The sequence below is a fragment of the Narcine bancroftii genome, chromosome 4 (genome assembly GCF_036971445.1).
Source record: "Narcine bancroftii isolate sNarBan1 chromosome 4, sNarBan1.hap1, whole genome shotgun sequence".
Lineage (NCBI taxonomy): Eukaryota > Metazoa > Chordata > Chondrichthyes > Torpediniformes > Narcinidae > Narcine > Narcine bancroftii.
The window spans coordinates 223,831,140-223,845,080 of record NC_091472.1 but is presented as its reverse complement, the minus strand read 5'-3'; the positions used below and the strand labels follow the sequence as shown (position 1 = coordinate 223,845,080).

Sequence of the window (13,941 nt, the reverse complement as noted above, 5' to 3'; positions counted from 1 at the left end):
GAGAACAGTTGGAAATGTGCAGCCATTATTTGGTGTTAAATTTTAGGACATTCAAAATAAAAGGACAAGTATATAGGCAGGTCCCAGAGGAACCTTTGGGTGTATGTCCATAGCTCCCTGAAAATGACTGCACCAGAAAATGGAGTGATAAAGAAGGAGTTAGCACACTTACCTTCCTTCGTCAGGGTGTTGAGGATAAACATTGGGAAGTTATGATTAAATTTTAAACATAGACCTACAGCACGGTTACAGGCCCTGACAGTCCACGAGCCCGTGCCACCCAACTACATCTAATTGACCTACATCCTCTGTACATTTTAAAGGGTGGAGGAAAACGGACCCCCTGGGGAAAACCCACACAGACATGGGGAGAACGTATAAATTCCTCACACACAGCACAGGATTTGATTTTGGGTCGCTGGTGCTCTAACAGTATTGCAGCTGTACAGGGCTTTGGTTAGGTCACAATAAGAGTACTGTATCCATTTCTGTTCACCAAATTACACCATATTACGTGCTTAGTCCACTGCTCTATTCACTCTACACCCATAACTCTGTGGCCAGGCACAATTCCAATGCTATCTACAAGTTTGCCAATGCCACCACAGTTGTCGGCAGAATCAGAAACGACAAAGAGGAAGTGTACAGGAGGGAGATAGATCAACTCGTTGAATGGTGTAACAACAACATCCTTGTGTTCAATATCAGCAAAACCAATGAGATAATTATGAACTTCAGGAGGAAGTCAGGGGAACATGACCCAGTCCTCGTCGAGGGCTCACCAGTGGAGATGGTCAAGAACTTCAAATTCCTGGGTATGAACATCTCCAAGGATCTGTCCTGGAACCTCCACATTGATGCAATCACAAATAAGGTTTGTGAGGTGTCTGAGGTGATCCGGTATGAGACCGAAGACTTGTAGACTTCTACAGGTGTACCATGGAGAGCATTCTGGCTGTTGCATCACTCGCTGGTATGGAGGCACCAACTCTCAGGACAAGAAAAAACTCCGGAGGATTGTTAACTTGGCCTGTGACATCACAGGCACCAGACTTCATCAAGGACATCCACATAAGGCTGTGGCTTTAAAAAGCAGCCTCTATCCTCAAAGACCCCCCCACCACCACCTAGGCCATGTCCTCTTCACTCTGCTACCATTGGGTAAAAGGTACAGGAGCCTAAAGACAGCTTCTTCCCCATTGCCATCAGATTCATGAATAATCAATGGACCAAAGACACTGCCTTACTTTTTGTGCACTGTTATTTAAATTTTTTTATAGTAATGTTGTCAGATGGTTATAATATGAATGTTTGCTCTATGATGCTGCCACAAAATACTGAATGTCAGGACAATAAATTCTGATTCTGAAGATGTGGTGGTTTTGGAGGAGGTGCAGAAGAGGTTTACCAGGATGGGTAGATTTAAAGCAGAGGATGATAGGTTCTTGATTAGTAAGGAGAGAAGAATGGGGTTGAGAAGAAACACTCCTCTTCTCATCCCTGGAATCATTCTCATAAACCTCCTCTGGACCTTCTCCAACAGCAGCACATCTCCTGATGTCAGCGATCATCAGGTTATGTACTGAACTTCAAAGCAGAAGATCCACTCTGAACCCATTCCTCCTTCATCTTCCATGATGCAGAGACTGGAGAATTTGTTTCCCCTAGAGCAGAGGAAGTGATGATTGAGATATAAACAAGTTAGACTGCAAAATATTGTTGCTTTGTCAGTGGTAGATAAGACTAGAGAATATAGACAGAGGATAATGTGGAGAAGATTTAAAGGAGATCTGAGTTGCACCATTTTCACCCAGAGACCATTGAATACCTGGAATACTTTTCATGAGAGAATGGTGGAAGCAGGGTTACTGAAAGCATTATTGTCTCGGCAGCATCAGAATTGCTGAGGCATAGAAGTCAATTGATCAACTGCTGAAATATGGAATTAATAGAGAATAATAATCCATCCTCTGGTAGCGTGGCCTATTTGCTTGCTATATGGCTCCACTTTTAATTGATTCCCACGAGTGTTTGACGTACAAATCTGTCGACCCCTGAAGGTGGCAGCACAGGTAAATAAGTTGGAAAAGAAGACTTGTGGGATGTAGGCCTTCATTGGAGGGGGCCACAGAATATAATAACAGGTGTAGACAAGGTGCAGCTTTATAAAACTTGCACTTTTCCCCTCATAATTAAAAAAAAATTTAGGCATACAGCATGGTAGCAGGCCCTCTGGCCCATGATTACACACAATTGACCATAACCCCAGCACGTTCTTTGAAGGGTGGGAGGAAACCCACACAGACATGGGGAAACGTACAAACTCCTTAAAGACACCATCGGATTCAAACCTGCGCTAATCACTAGGCTAACCATACTCCTCTAAACATCCATTTAATACATCAGTTCTCCCCTCAGCCTCCTCCACTGTAAGTATAAAAACACTGATTCTTCCACAGAGACTCAAGAGACTGCAGGGATTGGAACCTGAAGCAAAATACTTGGAAGCCACAGCTATCAGTCTCTCCAGGTTCTCTGGTCATCTTTTCCAAATGTTCCCTCACATTTACCTCGATTCATCACCCTCCCCCATCTAGTTCCATTTGGCCCATCACTCCCATACCCATCAACTGTGTTTATTTTCCTTTGGCTACCTTTCCTATCCCCTCCCCATCCATTTCCAACCCTCCCTTATCTGGTTCAACTCCTAGCCTCAACATTCCCCACCTGACTCCATCTACCCAATTTTGTTTCTTCATCTATTTCCACCTATCACCATCCTCTGTCTCGAACCCCACCCCTCCCCCTGTTCCTAACTGACTCCATTATTCTCTGCCTTTCCTGGTTCCACCTATCACTTACCAACCCCCAACTCACTCCTCCCTCTCATACTCCCTATTTTCCTGCTATACTCTCAATCCTAATGCAGGTCTCAACGTGAAATATAGACCATCCTTTTGCTTCCACAGATGCTACATGACTCACTGAGATTTTGCTGCAACCAGCCAACATCTCCCCCTAACTGAAGCACTCCATCCCTGGAAATGTCCTGGTGAATTTCCTTTGCATCCTCTCCAACGCACTCATGACCTTCCTGTGGTGTGACAACCCTCTCCCACTGTGATCTTCCATGCCCATGCTACTGAAGACAGCTATATGCTGCCTTTGCTATCTTATCTCTCTGTCCTGACACTTTCAATAACCATTTGGACAAGGTCTTCTGTTCCTCTATATGCTCTAAGGCCCACCATTCAGTTCTATTGCCCTGTCCATCTTACCAACTGATCAATATCACCTGTAACCCAACTATCCTCCTCACCATCCCAACATCAACTCTCAGGTCATCTACAAATTTGCTAATCGAACCCTGTGCATTCTGATCCAAACCATTAATATACAATATATCACAACTGGAAGGATACACCACTAGACATAGGCTTCTAACCATAAAAACCTTCATCTACTATTACTTTCCATCTCCAATTAGATTTAGAATTAGAATTATCCAATTCTAAGTTCAATTTAGCCCTGGATCACAGGAGCTCAAAGGAGGTGTGGACCAGCCATGTGGCAGCTTGTCACTGAACTTCTTGTAGGCATCGACCACACTGTTATCAATTAATTTTGTTACTGTTTCAGACAAATTGATTGAACAAGTCCTCCTGACAAAACTATGCTGGTGATCTTTGATGAATAAGTAGAATGATAGAATATTACAACACAGAAAACAGGTCTTTCAGCCCTTCTAGTCTGTGCCAAACTATTATTCTGTCTCTTCCCAGTCCATACCCCTCCATATCCCTTCCGTCCATATGACTGTCCAAATGTTTCTTAAATGTTACAATTGAGCCCACATTCACTACTTTAGCTGGCAGCTCATTCCACACTCCCACTACTTATTGTGAGGAAGCTCCCTCAAATGTTCCCCCTAAACTTTTCCCTATTCACCCTTAACTCATGTCCTTTGGTTTGTATCTCGCCTAATCTCAGTGGAAAAAGCCTACTTGCAATTACTCTGTCTATACCCATCATAATGTATACCTCTATAAAAACTCCCTTATTCTTCTACACTCAAGGGAATAAAGCCTTAACCTGTTTTGAGCCCTTCATCAAGGTATGGAAAGATGACAGCAGCCATCCAAACTAAAAGGTAAGGGGGGTGGGGTAGGGAGTGGAGCATGGGCCCAAAGGTGGAGAAGGGAGGCAGGGCAAAGCAGCAGACAGAGAGGAGGGAAGGCTGGGTGAATAGAGAGGGAAGGGGGGAGGAATCAAGGGAAAGAAGACAAGGGAAGGGAGGGAGAATGGAAAGAAGGTTAGCAGAAACTAGAGAAGTTGGTGTCAATGAGGCCATGGACGGACATGTGAGTGTGGAAGTGGGACGCAGAACTGAACTGGTTGGCCACTGGGAGGTCCCTGTCACTGATGCAGACAGAGTGAAGGTGCTCAGCGAAGTGATCTCTTAGTCTGCACTCAGTCTCCCTTCCCTTCTCCCCCTCTCTTAGCTCTCCACCCCCCCTCTTTCTCTATTCACCCAGCCTTCCCTCTTCCCACTGCTTTCTGCTGTGCCTTCTTCCCTTCTCCACCTATTGGCTCCTGCTTTTGGGACCGTGCTCCTCCACCCCCACCCCTCCCCCTTTACATTTTTGTTCAGATGGCTGCCAACGTTTTTCCATACCTCGACGAAGGGCTCAAGCCTGAAATGTCAGTTATATATCTTTATTTTTGTTGTATAAACTTCACTGTTTATTTAACCTGTTGAGTTTCTCCAGTATTGTGTTTTTACTGAAATTACCCCAGTACGGAAAGAGATAATAAATGGTCACAATTACATTAGTGCAAGGAAAATAAGTGATGTTTCCATAGTGTAGATGTCTTTTTTTGTGTGGTTTATGATGAGGGTAGTTAGGGGAGGTTCAAGAGCCTAATAGCTGTTAGAAATTCATTATTTTTGAACCTGGAGGTGTTGGAACTTCTGAACCTTCAGAATCAGAATTTATTGTCATAAATGTGTATAAAATTCGTTGTTTTGTGGCAGCATTACCTGTTATGCTTGTCCTTTCAGTAAGAACAACAGTGCGTGGGTTTCACACTTAGCTGACTTTATTTTTAACCACCTGCTTTCACAGACCATCTCCAGCTGCAACTCCCGAGCCTACAGACCAAAACTACCTCCTGGTTTCCACCCAACCGTGCGCATTGCAAGCTGGGAAATGTATTTCTTCTCTACTCATAGTTTACAACAAAGCATTACCTATGCATAAATTGCTATAATTTGCTTTTAGTGAAAAGGAAGAGAAAAGTCTGTGATTCATTGAAGGTAGTAGTGAGAAGAGATTGTCACCAGGGTGCTGAGGTTCCTTTTTGGTGTTGGCCTGTCCACCTCCTCAGGATAGCCAAGCACTGCTGCATTAACTTCAGCAATTCCAGCGCCAGCAACACTGGCTCAAATCCAGTGCTGTCAGTAAGGAGTTTCTACCTTCTCCCGTGACTGACATAGGTTTCCTCTAGGTTCCTCCCACTCTCCAAAAAAAAACTACAGGGTTGGGAAGTTAATTGGGTGGCACTGGTTTCATTGGGCTGGAAGGGCCTTCTACTGTGCTCTGTCATTAAAATTAAAAATGATCCCTTCTGTGGGTGTTTATCTCTGCCCGAGTACTGTCAGAGCCTTGTGTAGGTTGAGGTTTGGGCCTGGCCCACACTTTGGGTGGAAATCCTGACAACTAAAATGTTCTGTAATTGTTTCAGGAATCCAGTGGGAAGGACTGGCATAACTGGAAGAGGAAGCCTGTGGAAATTAGGATGCAATCTTGCAATGGATCCCATTATAACTCGGTGAGAAAACAGTTACCTCCGCTTGTCCGTAGTAAGAGGTTTGCATGTGTTCCCTATGCTCTTATCACAGAACTCAAGGGCAGCACCTGTGTCACCTGATGCACTATCAATAACTCAAAAGACTAGAGTTACAGAACTATAGGGTTTAAGTTCCAATAAACTTAAACCCTGTGCTGTGACCCAGGCTTCTGGGGAGGGGTTATGGTGCTGGAGCCTTTATACAGGGTAAAGAGGGAGAAGCCACAGGTACAGTCACAGGATGGGGGGGAGACAGATTAATGAGCGTACAGCAGTTCACCACATTCACCCCTTGTTTTTTTTATTTTGTCCAGTGGGGTGACGTGGGGCACAAAGTCTTTCAAAGGTTCTACAGGTTAAGTCTGTCTGGTGACCCGGTCTTCCATTGTGACCGGTGGAGAGTCAGTTGCTCAGCCCTGGACCTTCAGCGCTGTGTCAACCTGCTAGGGGCATGGCAGCTCAATCGGGGTGGAGGCTATGGTGCCATTGCATTTAGTGTGTGTCCATGGGAAGGGAGGGTGTTGTTGATGGGTATGCTGCTCGGGTACCCCCGCGAGGTCCCAGATGGAGACAGTTTCCTCAGGCCCATCCAGGTAGGCCACGTACATGTATTGGGGGTTTGCATGGAGAAACTGGACCCTTTTGACTAGTGGGTCAGTTTTATGGCTCCTCACATGCTTCTGAAGCAGGTCTAGCCTCGGGGACGTCAACCAGGATGTCAGGGTGGTCCCCGACGAGAACTTCCTGGGGAAGGAAAAAAATTGTCTGTGAGGGGTAGCATTGGTGGAAGAACATAATGGTGACCTGATAGCATGGATCGTCTCGGAAGGACCTCCTACCAGTGAGAAACTAGCAGTTCCTTGGACTTAAGGGCAAGGAGGATGGCCTTCCACACGGTGGTGGTCTCCCTCTCCATTTGGCCATTCCCTCAGGGGTTATAACCAGTGGCTCTGTTGGTGGCAATACTTCTGGTCAGCAGGTATTGGTGTAGATCATCACTCATGAACATGGACCCCTGGTCGCTGTGGACATGTGACAAGTACCCAAACAGGGTGAACAGGGTGAACAAGTTGCGCATTGCCCTGATAACTGTAGTGGTGGTGGTCTTGTCTGGACAAGGGATGGCAAAGTGGAAACGTGAATACTCATCGATGACCATGAGGAAATACACGTTGCGGTTTGTGGAGGGGAGGGGGTCCTTGAAATTCATATTCAGGCCTTGGAAAGGCCATGTGGATTTCACCAGGTGCGCCCTAACTGTTTGGTAGAAGTGCAATTTTCACTCCGTGCAGACCTGACAGTTCCTAGTCATGTGTCTGACCTCTCCAATGGAATACGGCAGGTTACAAAATTTGATGAAGTGGAAAAATCTCGTGACACCAGGGTGGAAGAGGTCATTGTGAAGGTTTTGAGGTGGTCTATCTGGGCATTGGCATGCGTCCCTTGGGACAGGGCATCTGGGGGCTCGTTGAGCTTCCCCAATACAAGATATTGTAGTTATAGGTGGAGAGTTTGATCCTCCACTTCAAAATGTTATAATTTAAAAAAATCTTCCCCCGCTGTGCTGTTCGTTGTTGAACATGAATGCCATGGCTCTTTGGTCCATGAGCAGGGTGGTAACGCCTCCAGTGCCACACCACCTCAACTATTGCCTGAGCCTCCTTCTCGATGGAGGATTGTGGGATTTCAGGGCCCTGGAGGGTACGGGAGAAGAAGTCCATAGGCCGACCTGCCTGGTTGAGGGCGCTGACCAGGGCAAAATTGGACGCATCGCTCTCAATCTGAAACAGGCCAGATTTATCCACCACATACGTTGCGGCTTTAGTGATGTCTTCTTTTATGCGACTAAAAGCTGTCTGGGCCTCTCTTGTCGGGGAAGAATGGGGACTTGATAAGGAGGAGGACTTTGTCCGCATAATTAGGCACCCACTGAGCATAATAGGAAAAGAACTCCAGCACCTTTTCAGGGCCTTAAGGCTGTAGGGGAAGGGGGAGCTTTGGCAGTGGGCACATCTGGTCAGGGTTGGGACCAATGACTCCATTCTCCAGGCGGGTAGTGCGGAAAACTCATTTATCCCTGGACCAAAACAGCCCTCATCAGCACTCCTGGTCCATGATGGACATCTCAATCAACGATCAGGTGACAAAATGCCTTTTCGATAGCAGGAGCACTGAGAGTTTTATCCACCCTGATATAGTGCAGTGTTACTCCCTTAAAACAAAGCCAGTCAGCTAATAAAGTCACTCTGGCCTCAAAGAGGCATCGTAACTCTCTTGAGGTGGCACTGGAAGTCCAACCCCAGCAGCACTGGGACGCAGAGCTGTGGCACAATGAAGAGTTTACAGTCCCTGTAAGTCGTGCCCCATGTGGTCAGTGTCACAGTGGTGGAGCTGTGGATCTTGGCTGAGTGGGTCTTTGAAGTCAGAGTGACTTTATTAGCTGACTGGCTTTGTTTTAAGGGAGTAACACTGCACCATATCAGGGTGGATAAAACTCTCAGTGCTCCCGCTATCGAAAAGGCATCTTGTCACCTGATCGTTGATTGAGATGTCCATCATGGACCAGGAGTGCTGATGAGGGCTGTTTTGGTCCAGCTATTGTCAGTTCATAGCCTGGCCCCTGTTGACTCTTAATCTGGAAGCATAATGGTAGTGCCCATGTGGTGACGTGGTTATCCCCGAAAGTTGGCGGTGTCCAAGATGGCAGCCCGTGTTGAGACATGGTCATCCTCGGAAACTGACGGTGGCCAAGATGGTGGCTCCCATGCTATGCATGCAGCAGCACTGGGACCAGAAGGCGGCTGTGATTGACATACCTTCACATAGTACCCCTTCTTTCTGCACTTTGAACACGTAGCATCTTTCACTGGGCAGCGTTTTCAGGGATGCTTTGGTTGGCTGCAAAAGAAGCACTTTGGGTGCTCCTGGGAGATCGCAGCAGTGATGGGCTCATTCATTGAATGTGATAGCGGGCTGCTGGCCTGTAAACCCACGTCCCAAGATGGCGGCTCCCGTGTGGACCCCGCACCATTTGCCAAGTAAGCTTGCATGTTACTGAGGGTGATCTCCAGCAATTTCACGAGGTCGATTGTCCTTTTTAAGTCCAACTGACTCTGCTCAAGTAGGCTCTGGCGCACATAGTCCAACCTGACACCTGCAACAAAGGCGTCCTGGATCATGTCCTCTGTGTTTTGGGCAGCCGGCACCGACTGGAAGTTGCACGCTCATGCGAGTCCACGCAGGGCCCAGAGGAACATGTCACTCAATTCACCTGGTCACTGTCTGTGGGTAGCCACCATGTGCCTGGCATATACCTCATTGATTTTCTCCCTGTATTGGTCCTTGAGTATTTTGACTCTGTGTACGTTGAGGCGTCCCTGAACATCGGGAACATTTGATGTCAGATCCAGGAGAAGAGTAGGTACAGCTTGTTTGCCTCTGTGGCCATGGCTCTGGTGGAGTTCTGTAGAAAGACATCAAAACAGCATAGCCAGATGTTAAAGCAGTCTGAGGCTTTTGGTGATTGTGGGTCAATCTCCAGCTTATCAAAGTTGTTCCAACGTTAGGAAAAAAATATTGTAAATAAAATTGATGCACTATCAATAACTCAAAAGACTAGAGTTACTTGAACTATAAGTTTTTATTTCCAATAAACAAAGGTCATCCTGTGTTATGACCCAGGTTTCTGGGGGGGGGGGGGGTTTACACAGGGTCAAGAGGGAGGAGCCACAGGTACAGTCACAGGATGGAGCAGAGCCAGTACGGCAGTTCACCACATCACCACAACGGCCTCCTTTCCATCCCTGTTAGGATGTCTCTTTGGCCACTTCTGGACTTGTGGACGTGTCATGTCAGGTTCTAATTCAGGCCCAAATGTGAACAAATTTGTGTCCTACTATCATCTTTCCAGCTGAGCTTTCCATCTCCCCATGTACTTTTGAATCGCATGGATCTCCCAGCAGCCACCCATTTCAATTTTCCATACCATTCCCTTGCTGACATGTCTATCCACTGCCAGGCAGACCATTTGCAAATTGGAGGAACAATTCTTCGTCTTACATCTGGGCATTAGCAACAGCTTCTCTGGTTTCCAATACAACTACCCCCTCCCTTCCGTGTCTCCTTTTGTTCTCTCTCTGTCTCTTCCCCCCCCCCACCACTTTGTCTCCTTTCATAGAACCAAAATCAATTCTCACCTTTTTTCTAATCATATTGCAATGAACTCCTTTTATCTGTTGGTCTGGACTCTTCCCCTCCCATTCTTCCCCCTTTCTCTCCAGTGTTTAATTAGGATGCTTGCCTGCTTTTGAAGAGGGGCTCAGGCCCAAAACATCAGTGTTGAATCTTTACTTCCAATGGACGCTGCAAGACTGGCTGAGTTCCTTCAGCATTTGCTGTGTGTTTTAAAATGCATTCTTTCCCCTATTATCCTGCTCAATGGTCCACTTGGTGCTGTCTGCGGGGAGTTCTCCCAGACCACATGGTTTCCTTGGGTGCTCCACTTTCCAAAGGTGTGGGTTAATTGGTTGTTGAAAATGGTCCTCCTTGTAGGTGAGTGGAAAAAGAATTGTGGAGGTAATGGGGATATGAGTGAAAAAGGTTGCAGGAAAATAACTGGGGGAATTGGAATGTTGGAATTTCACTGAAAGTCGCGTAAAGAAATATGAAAAAAGGGAAATGAGAAATATCAGAAAGTTCACAAGGTCTTAAGTGGACAAATACCTTCCCTCCAAAATACCATTTGGTGGGGCTTAACTGGGGCTACATTAACCTGTTAACATGTGACCTGAAGAGTGCTATGGAGCAGGGGGACTGGGGTTGCAGTTACAGAGCTCTTTAAAGAGGGAAGCACAGGTAGACAGAGTCGTGATTAGACTCTTTATCAACCTACAGGATTCTGCTGCATCACCCTGACAATAATAATGAGTGATTCACAGACACATACATACAGACAGTGCACACATGCATACACAAATGCAGATACATAGACAAATAAACACACACGCAGGTGCACATAGATATATACACACACACATATACAGTCACAGACAGACATACACGCTAACAGGCACCCATGCAGATACACACACACATACAGACAGACAGACACTCAGGCAGGCAGGCACACGCACACCTAGACTCGCAGACGCACCCCTGTACAATGTAAAGATGCGCTGAAATTGTTACTTGCTGTAGCCACACTGCTATCTTTGTACAAACACCTCCAATAGCATGTTTTAAATCTAACTTGGTGCAGCCAAAAAAGCAGCTGCCTCAACAACAGAGACTCTGTCTGCATGGAGTTTGCACCTTGTCTCTGCAACTCTGTAGGATACGTCTGGGAGATCTGGTTTCCTCCCACGTGCCAAAGACATGAAGGTTGGTGGGTTAACTGGTCAGTGTAAATTACCCCTAGTGTGTGGGTAAAGTGGAGAATCTGGGGGGAGTTGATGGGCGTATGGGGAGAATATTCTCAGGAACTCCCTGTGCAGGAGGTTGTGCTTTGCAGAAACCCAAGGACCCATTTCCCTGCTGCATTTCACAATAACTTTATGGCATTAAGTTCCTCATCAAGTTTGTGCATTGTAAATCCCCTTTCTACTTTTTTCCTGCTTTTCAGAGATAAATAAGGAACTGGAGAAAATAAACCTACTTATTTAATTGGAATAGTTGTTACTAATGGCAGAGAGAGCTTGCGGTGTCTTGCACCTGTCCCTTTGTCCTGTCCTTGAGTACTTGGTGTCCTGTTGTTGCCTGTCTGAGCTCAAAGAAAGATTGACTGTGATCAACCAGAGATGGGCTTACACACATGTCCGTATTCCATCAGGACCACTAAATTAGGGATGTGCTTTTTCTGGTGCTGAGATCACCAGGTATCAGTTAGTGTTGCACAATGGTTTGGAGTTAGAGTGAATGTCAGTCAGAGGGTCTTCAGCTGATGTCTCTTAGCCCAGCAGAGAACGTCACAGTGAGAAACAGAATGGCATCAATGCAGGAGATTTGAAATGAGGTTAAGTAATGGAAAATATCATTTGATCACAGTTTCACACAGACCTGACACAGCACTGTGGATGTGGCCCTCCTCATCCATGCCAATTGTCGTGCCTGTGTACTCTAATTTCATTTGTCCACATTTGGTCTGTATCCCTCTAAACCTTTCTTATCCATGTTCCTCCCTCAATGCAATTTAAACGTTGGGATTTTCTGCCTGTGTTACCTCCCGTGGCAGCTTTGTTCCTGATATTCACCACCCTCTGCATAGAAAAACTCAGCCCTCAGGCTTATCTTAAACCTGTCCCCTCAAGTTCAAGAACCTTTACAACACAGAAACAGACAATTCAGGCCATCTAGTTGGTGCTCCCACAGCCACACAGACTCCCATTCAAATAATCGGAAACCCAAGCTCCAGATCCAAACCTCCAATTAAAATCAGGAAGCAGCCTTCAGCGACTGGAGCCCTTCTTGCCCTCAGCACCCTCTCAAATCCCAGCACCAATACCTGGTTCACAGCAGCCAGTCTCCAGCAGACCACAGCTGTGCGGCTCCCCAGACTGCAAGCTGCCTGCAGCTGGTGTGGGTCCCTAGCTGGTCTGCTGCTGTGGTCACCATCCTGTTGGGTCATCTCCTTCTCTTCTCGATGGTGGGGGTGGGGGGGAGTGGTGTTCTCCCTACTACTGGTGCCCTGTGCCAGTTCACTGCTCCCCTGGAGTCTACATCCTCTCGTGGCTGCTGTCGAGCACAGGTGCCACCATATTGGCCAAGACTCTGGGCTGCAGGATTTTACTTACAAACACCATTGTGGGATTTTGTTCCATCTGGTGAGATGCACGGCACAGCAACCATTACAGCACAGTACAGGCCCTTCAGCCCACCTATGCCTGTTCATATGCTCAGTTTTACTCCTAGTTTTACACCTCTGCAGGGAGCCCAGAGTTCTCAAGACATGGGTAAGTGGTGAGAAAGAGAATGTTGTGTCACAGGGGCATTGGACACTGGCCTGACAATTAACTGACACTAATTGAGGGCAATACTTCTCATCTGTTCCAGATTTAAGAAGAACTCAGATAATTCATTGGCAATGAAATGTTCCAAGCATATACTCGAGTTTCTAATTGTTCGATATCCACAAGAAGACTGGAGTCTGCCTGCGGTAGGTGACAACAGTGAAAAATACAATCCAAATTCACACAAAGATGTATAGATAGGAATCGCAGCAGTGTGGTGTATTTACACAGGCGGGAATCACAGCAGTGTGGTGTATTTACACAGCCGGGAATCTTGACAGTGTGGTGTATTTACACAGGCGGGAATCACGGCAGTGTGATGTATCCACATAGCCAGGAATCGCGGCAGTGTGGTGTGTATACAGGTGGGAATTGCGGGAGTGTGGTGTGTACAGAGTTAGAAAGAATGCCTGATTTCACCTTTGCCTGAAGGATAGCGATGGCTGGAACCTGGTGGTGATTTTCTCTGCTTTTCTGACACTTTTGCTGTGGGACATTTTGCAATCTCTGAAAGATTTTGTGTCTTATTTTTTAAAATTGCACCTGCTTGTTTTAAAGAAAAAACAGTCAAGGACTCAAAACACAGGAGAAACTCAGCTGGTCTCACAACATCCATTCGACTGAGACCACCAGCAAACTGGAGGAATAACATCTCATCTTCCGTTTAGGCACCCTCCAACCGGATGGCATTAACATCGACTCCTCTAGTTTTATTAGAAACCAACTCCTACCCCCCAATCTTCTCCCCCCTGTCTCCATTCCTCTAGCTCTCTCTCTCTTTCTTCCCTTTTCCCACTGTCCCCTTTCACAGAGCCAAAATCAATTCTCATCTCTTCTCTTATCATATCAAATTAACACCTTTTGCCAGTTGGACTGGACTCCTTTCCCTCTTATTCTTCCTTCTTTCTTTCCCTATTGTTTAATTTAGATGCAGTGTTCCCTCCAGGGGCTCTGGTTTCCTGCCATGTTCCAAAGACACGGATTTATCAGGTTAACTGGTCACTTGGATGTATTTGGACAGCACTGACCTGATAATGTGCTGTTTGACTGTGACGTGAAATAAGCACGTCATTAAGAATATGAAAGA

The 13,941-nt window shown here is 46.3% G+C and overlaps 1 protein-coding gene across 2 annotated transcripts in view; it reads left to right on the top strand.

Moving 5' to 3' along the window:
• trpm2 (transient receptor potential cation channel, subfamily M, member 2) overlaps positions 1 to 13,941 on the top strand; it is a 166,324-nt gene that overhangs the window by 139,556 nt on the left and 12,827 nt on the right. For both annotated transcript variants that reach the window (XM_069934075.1, XM_069934074.1), the window contains 2 exons: positions 5,746 to 5,832; positions 12,898 to 13,000. In XM_069934075.1, coding sequence (XP_069790176.1) covers positions 5,746 to 5,832; positions 12,898 to 13,000 — 190 coding nt within the window. The remainder of the gene's footprint in view (positions 1 to 5,745; positions 5,833 to 12,897; positions 13,001 to 13,941) is intronic.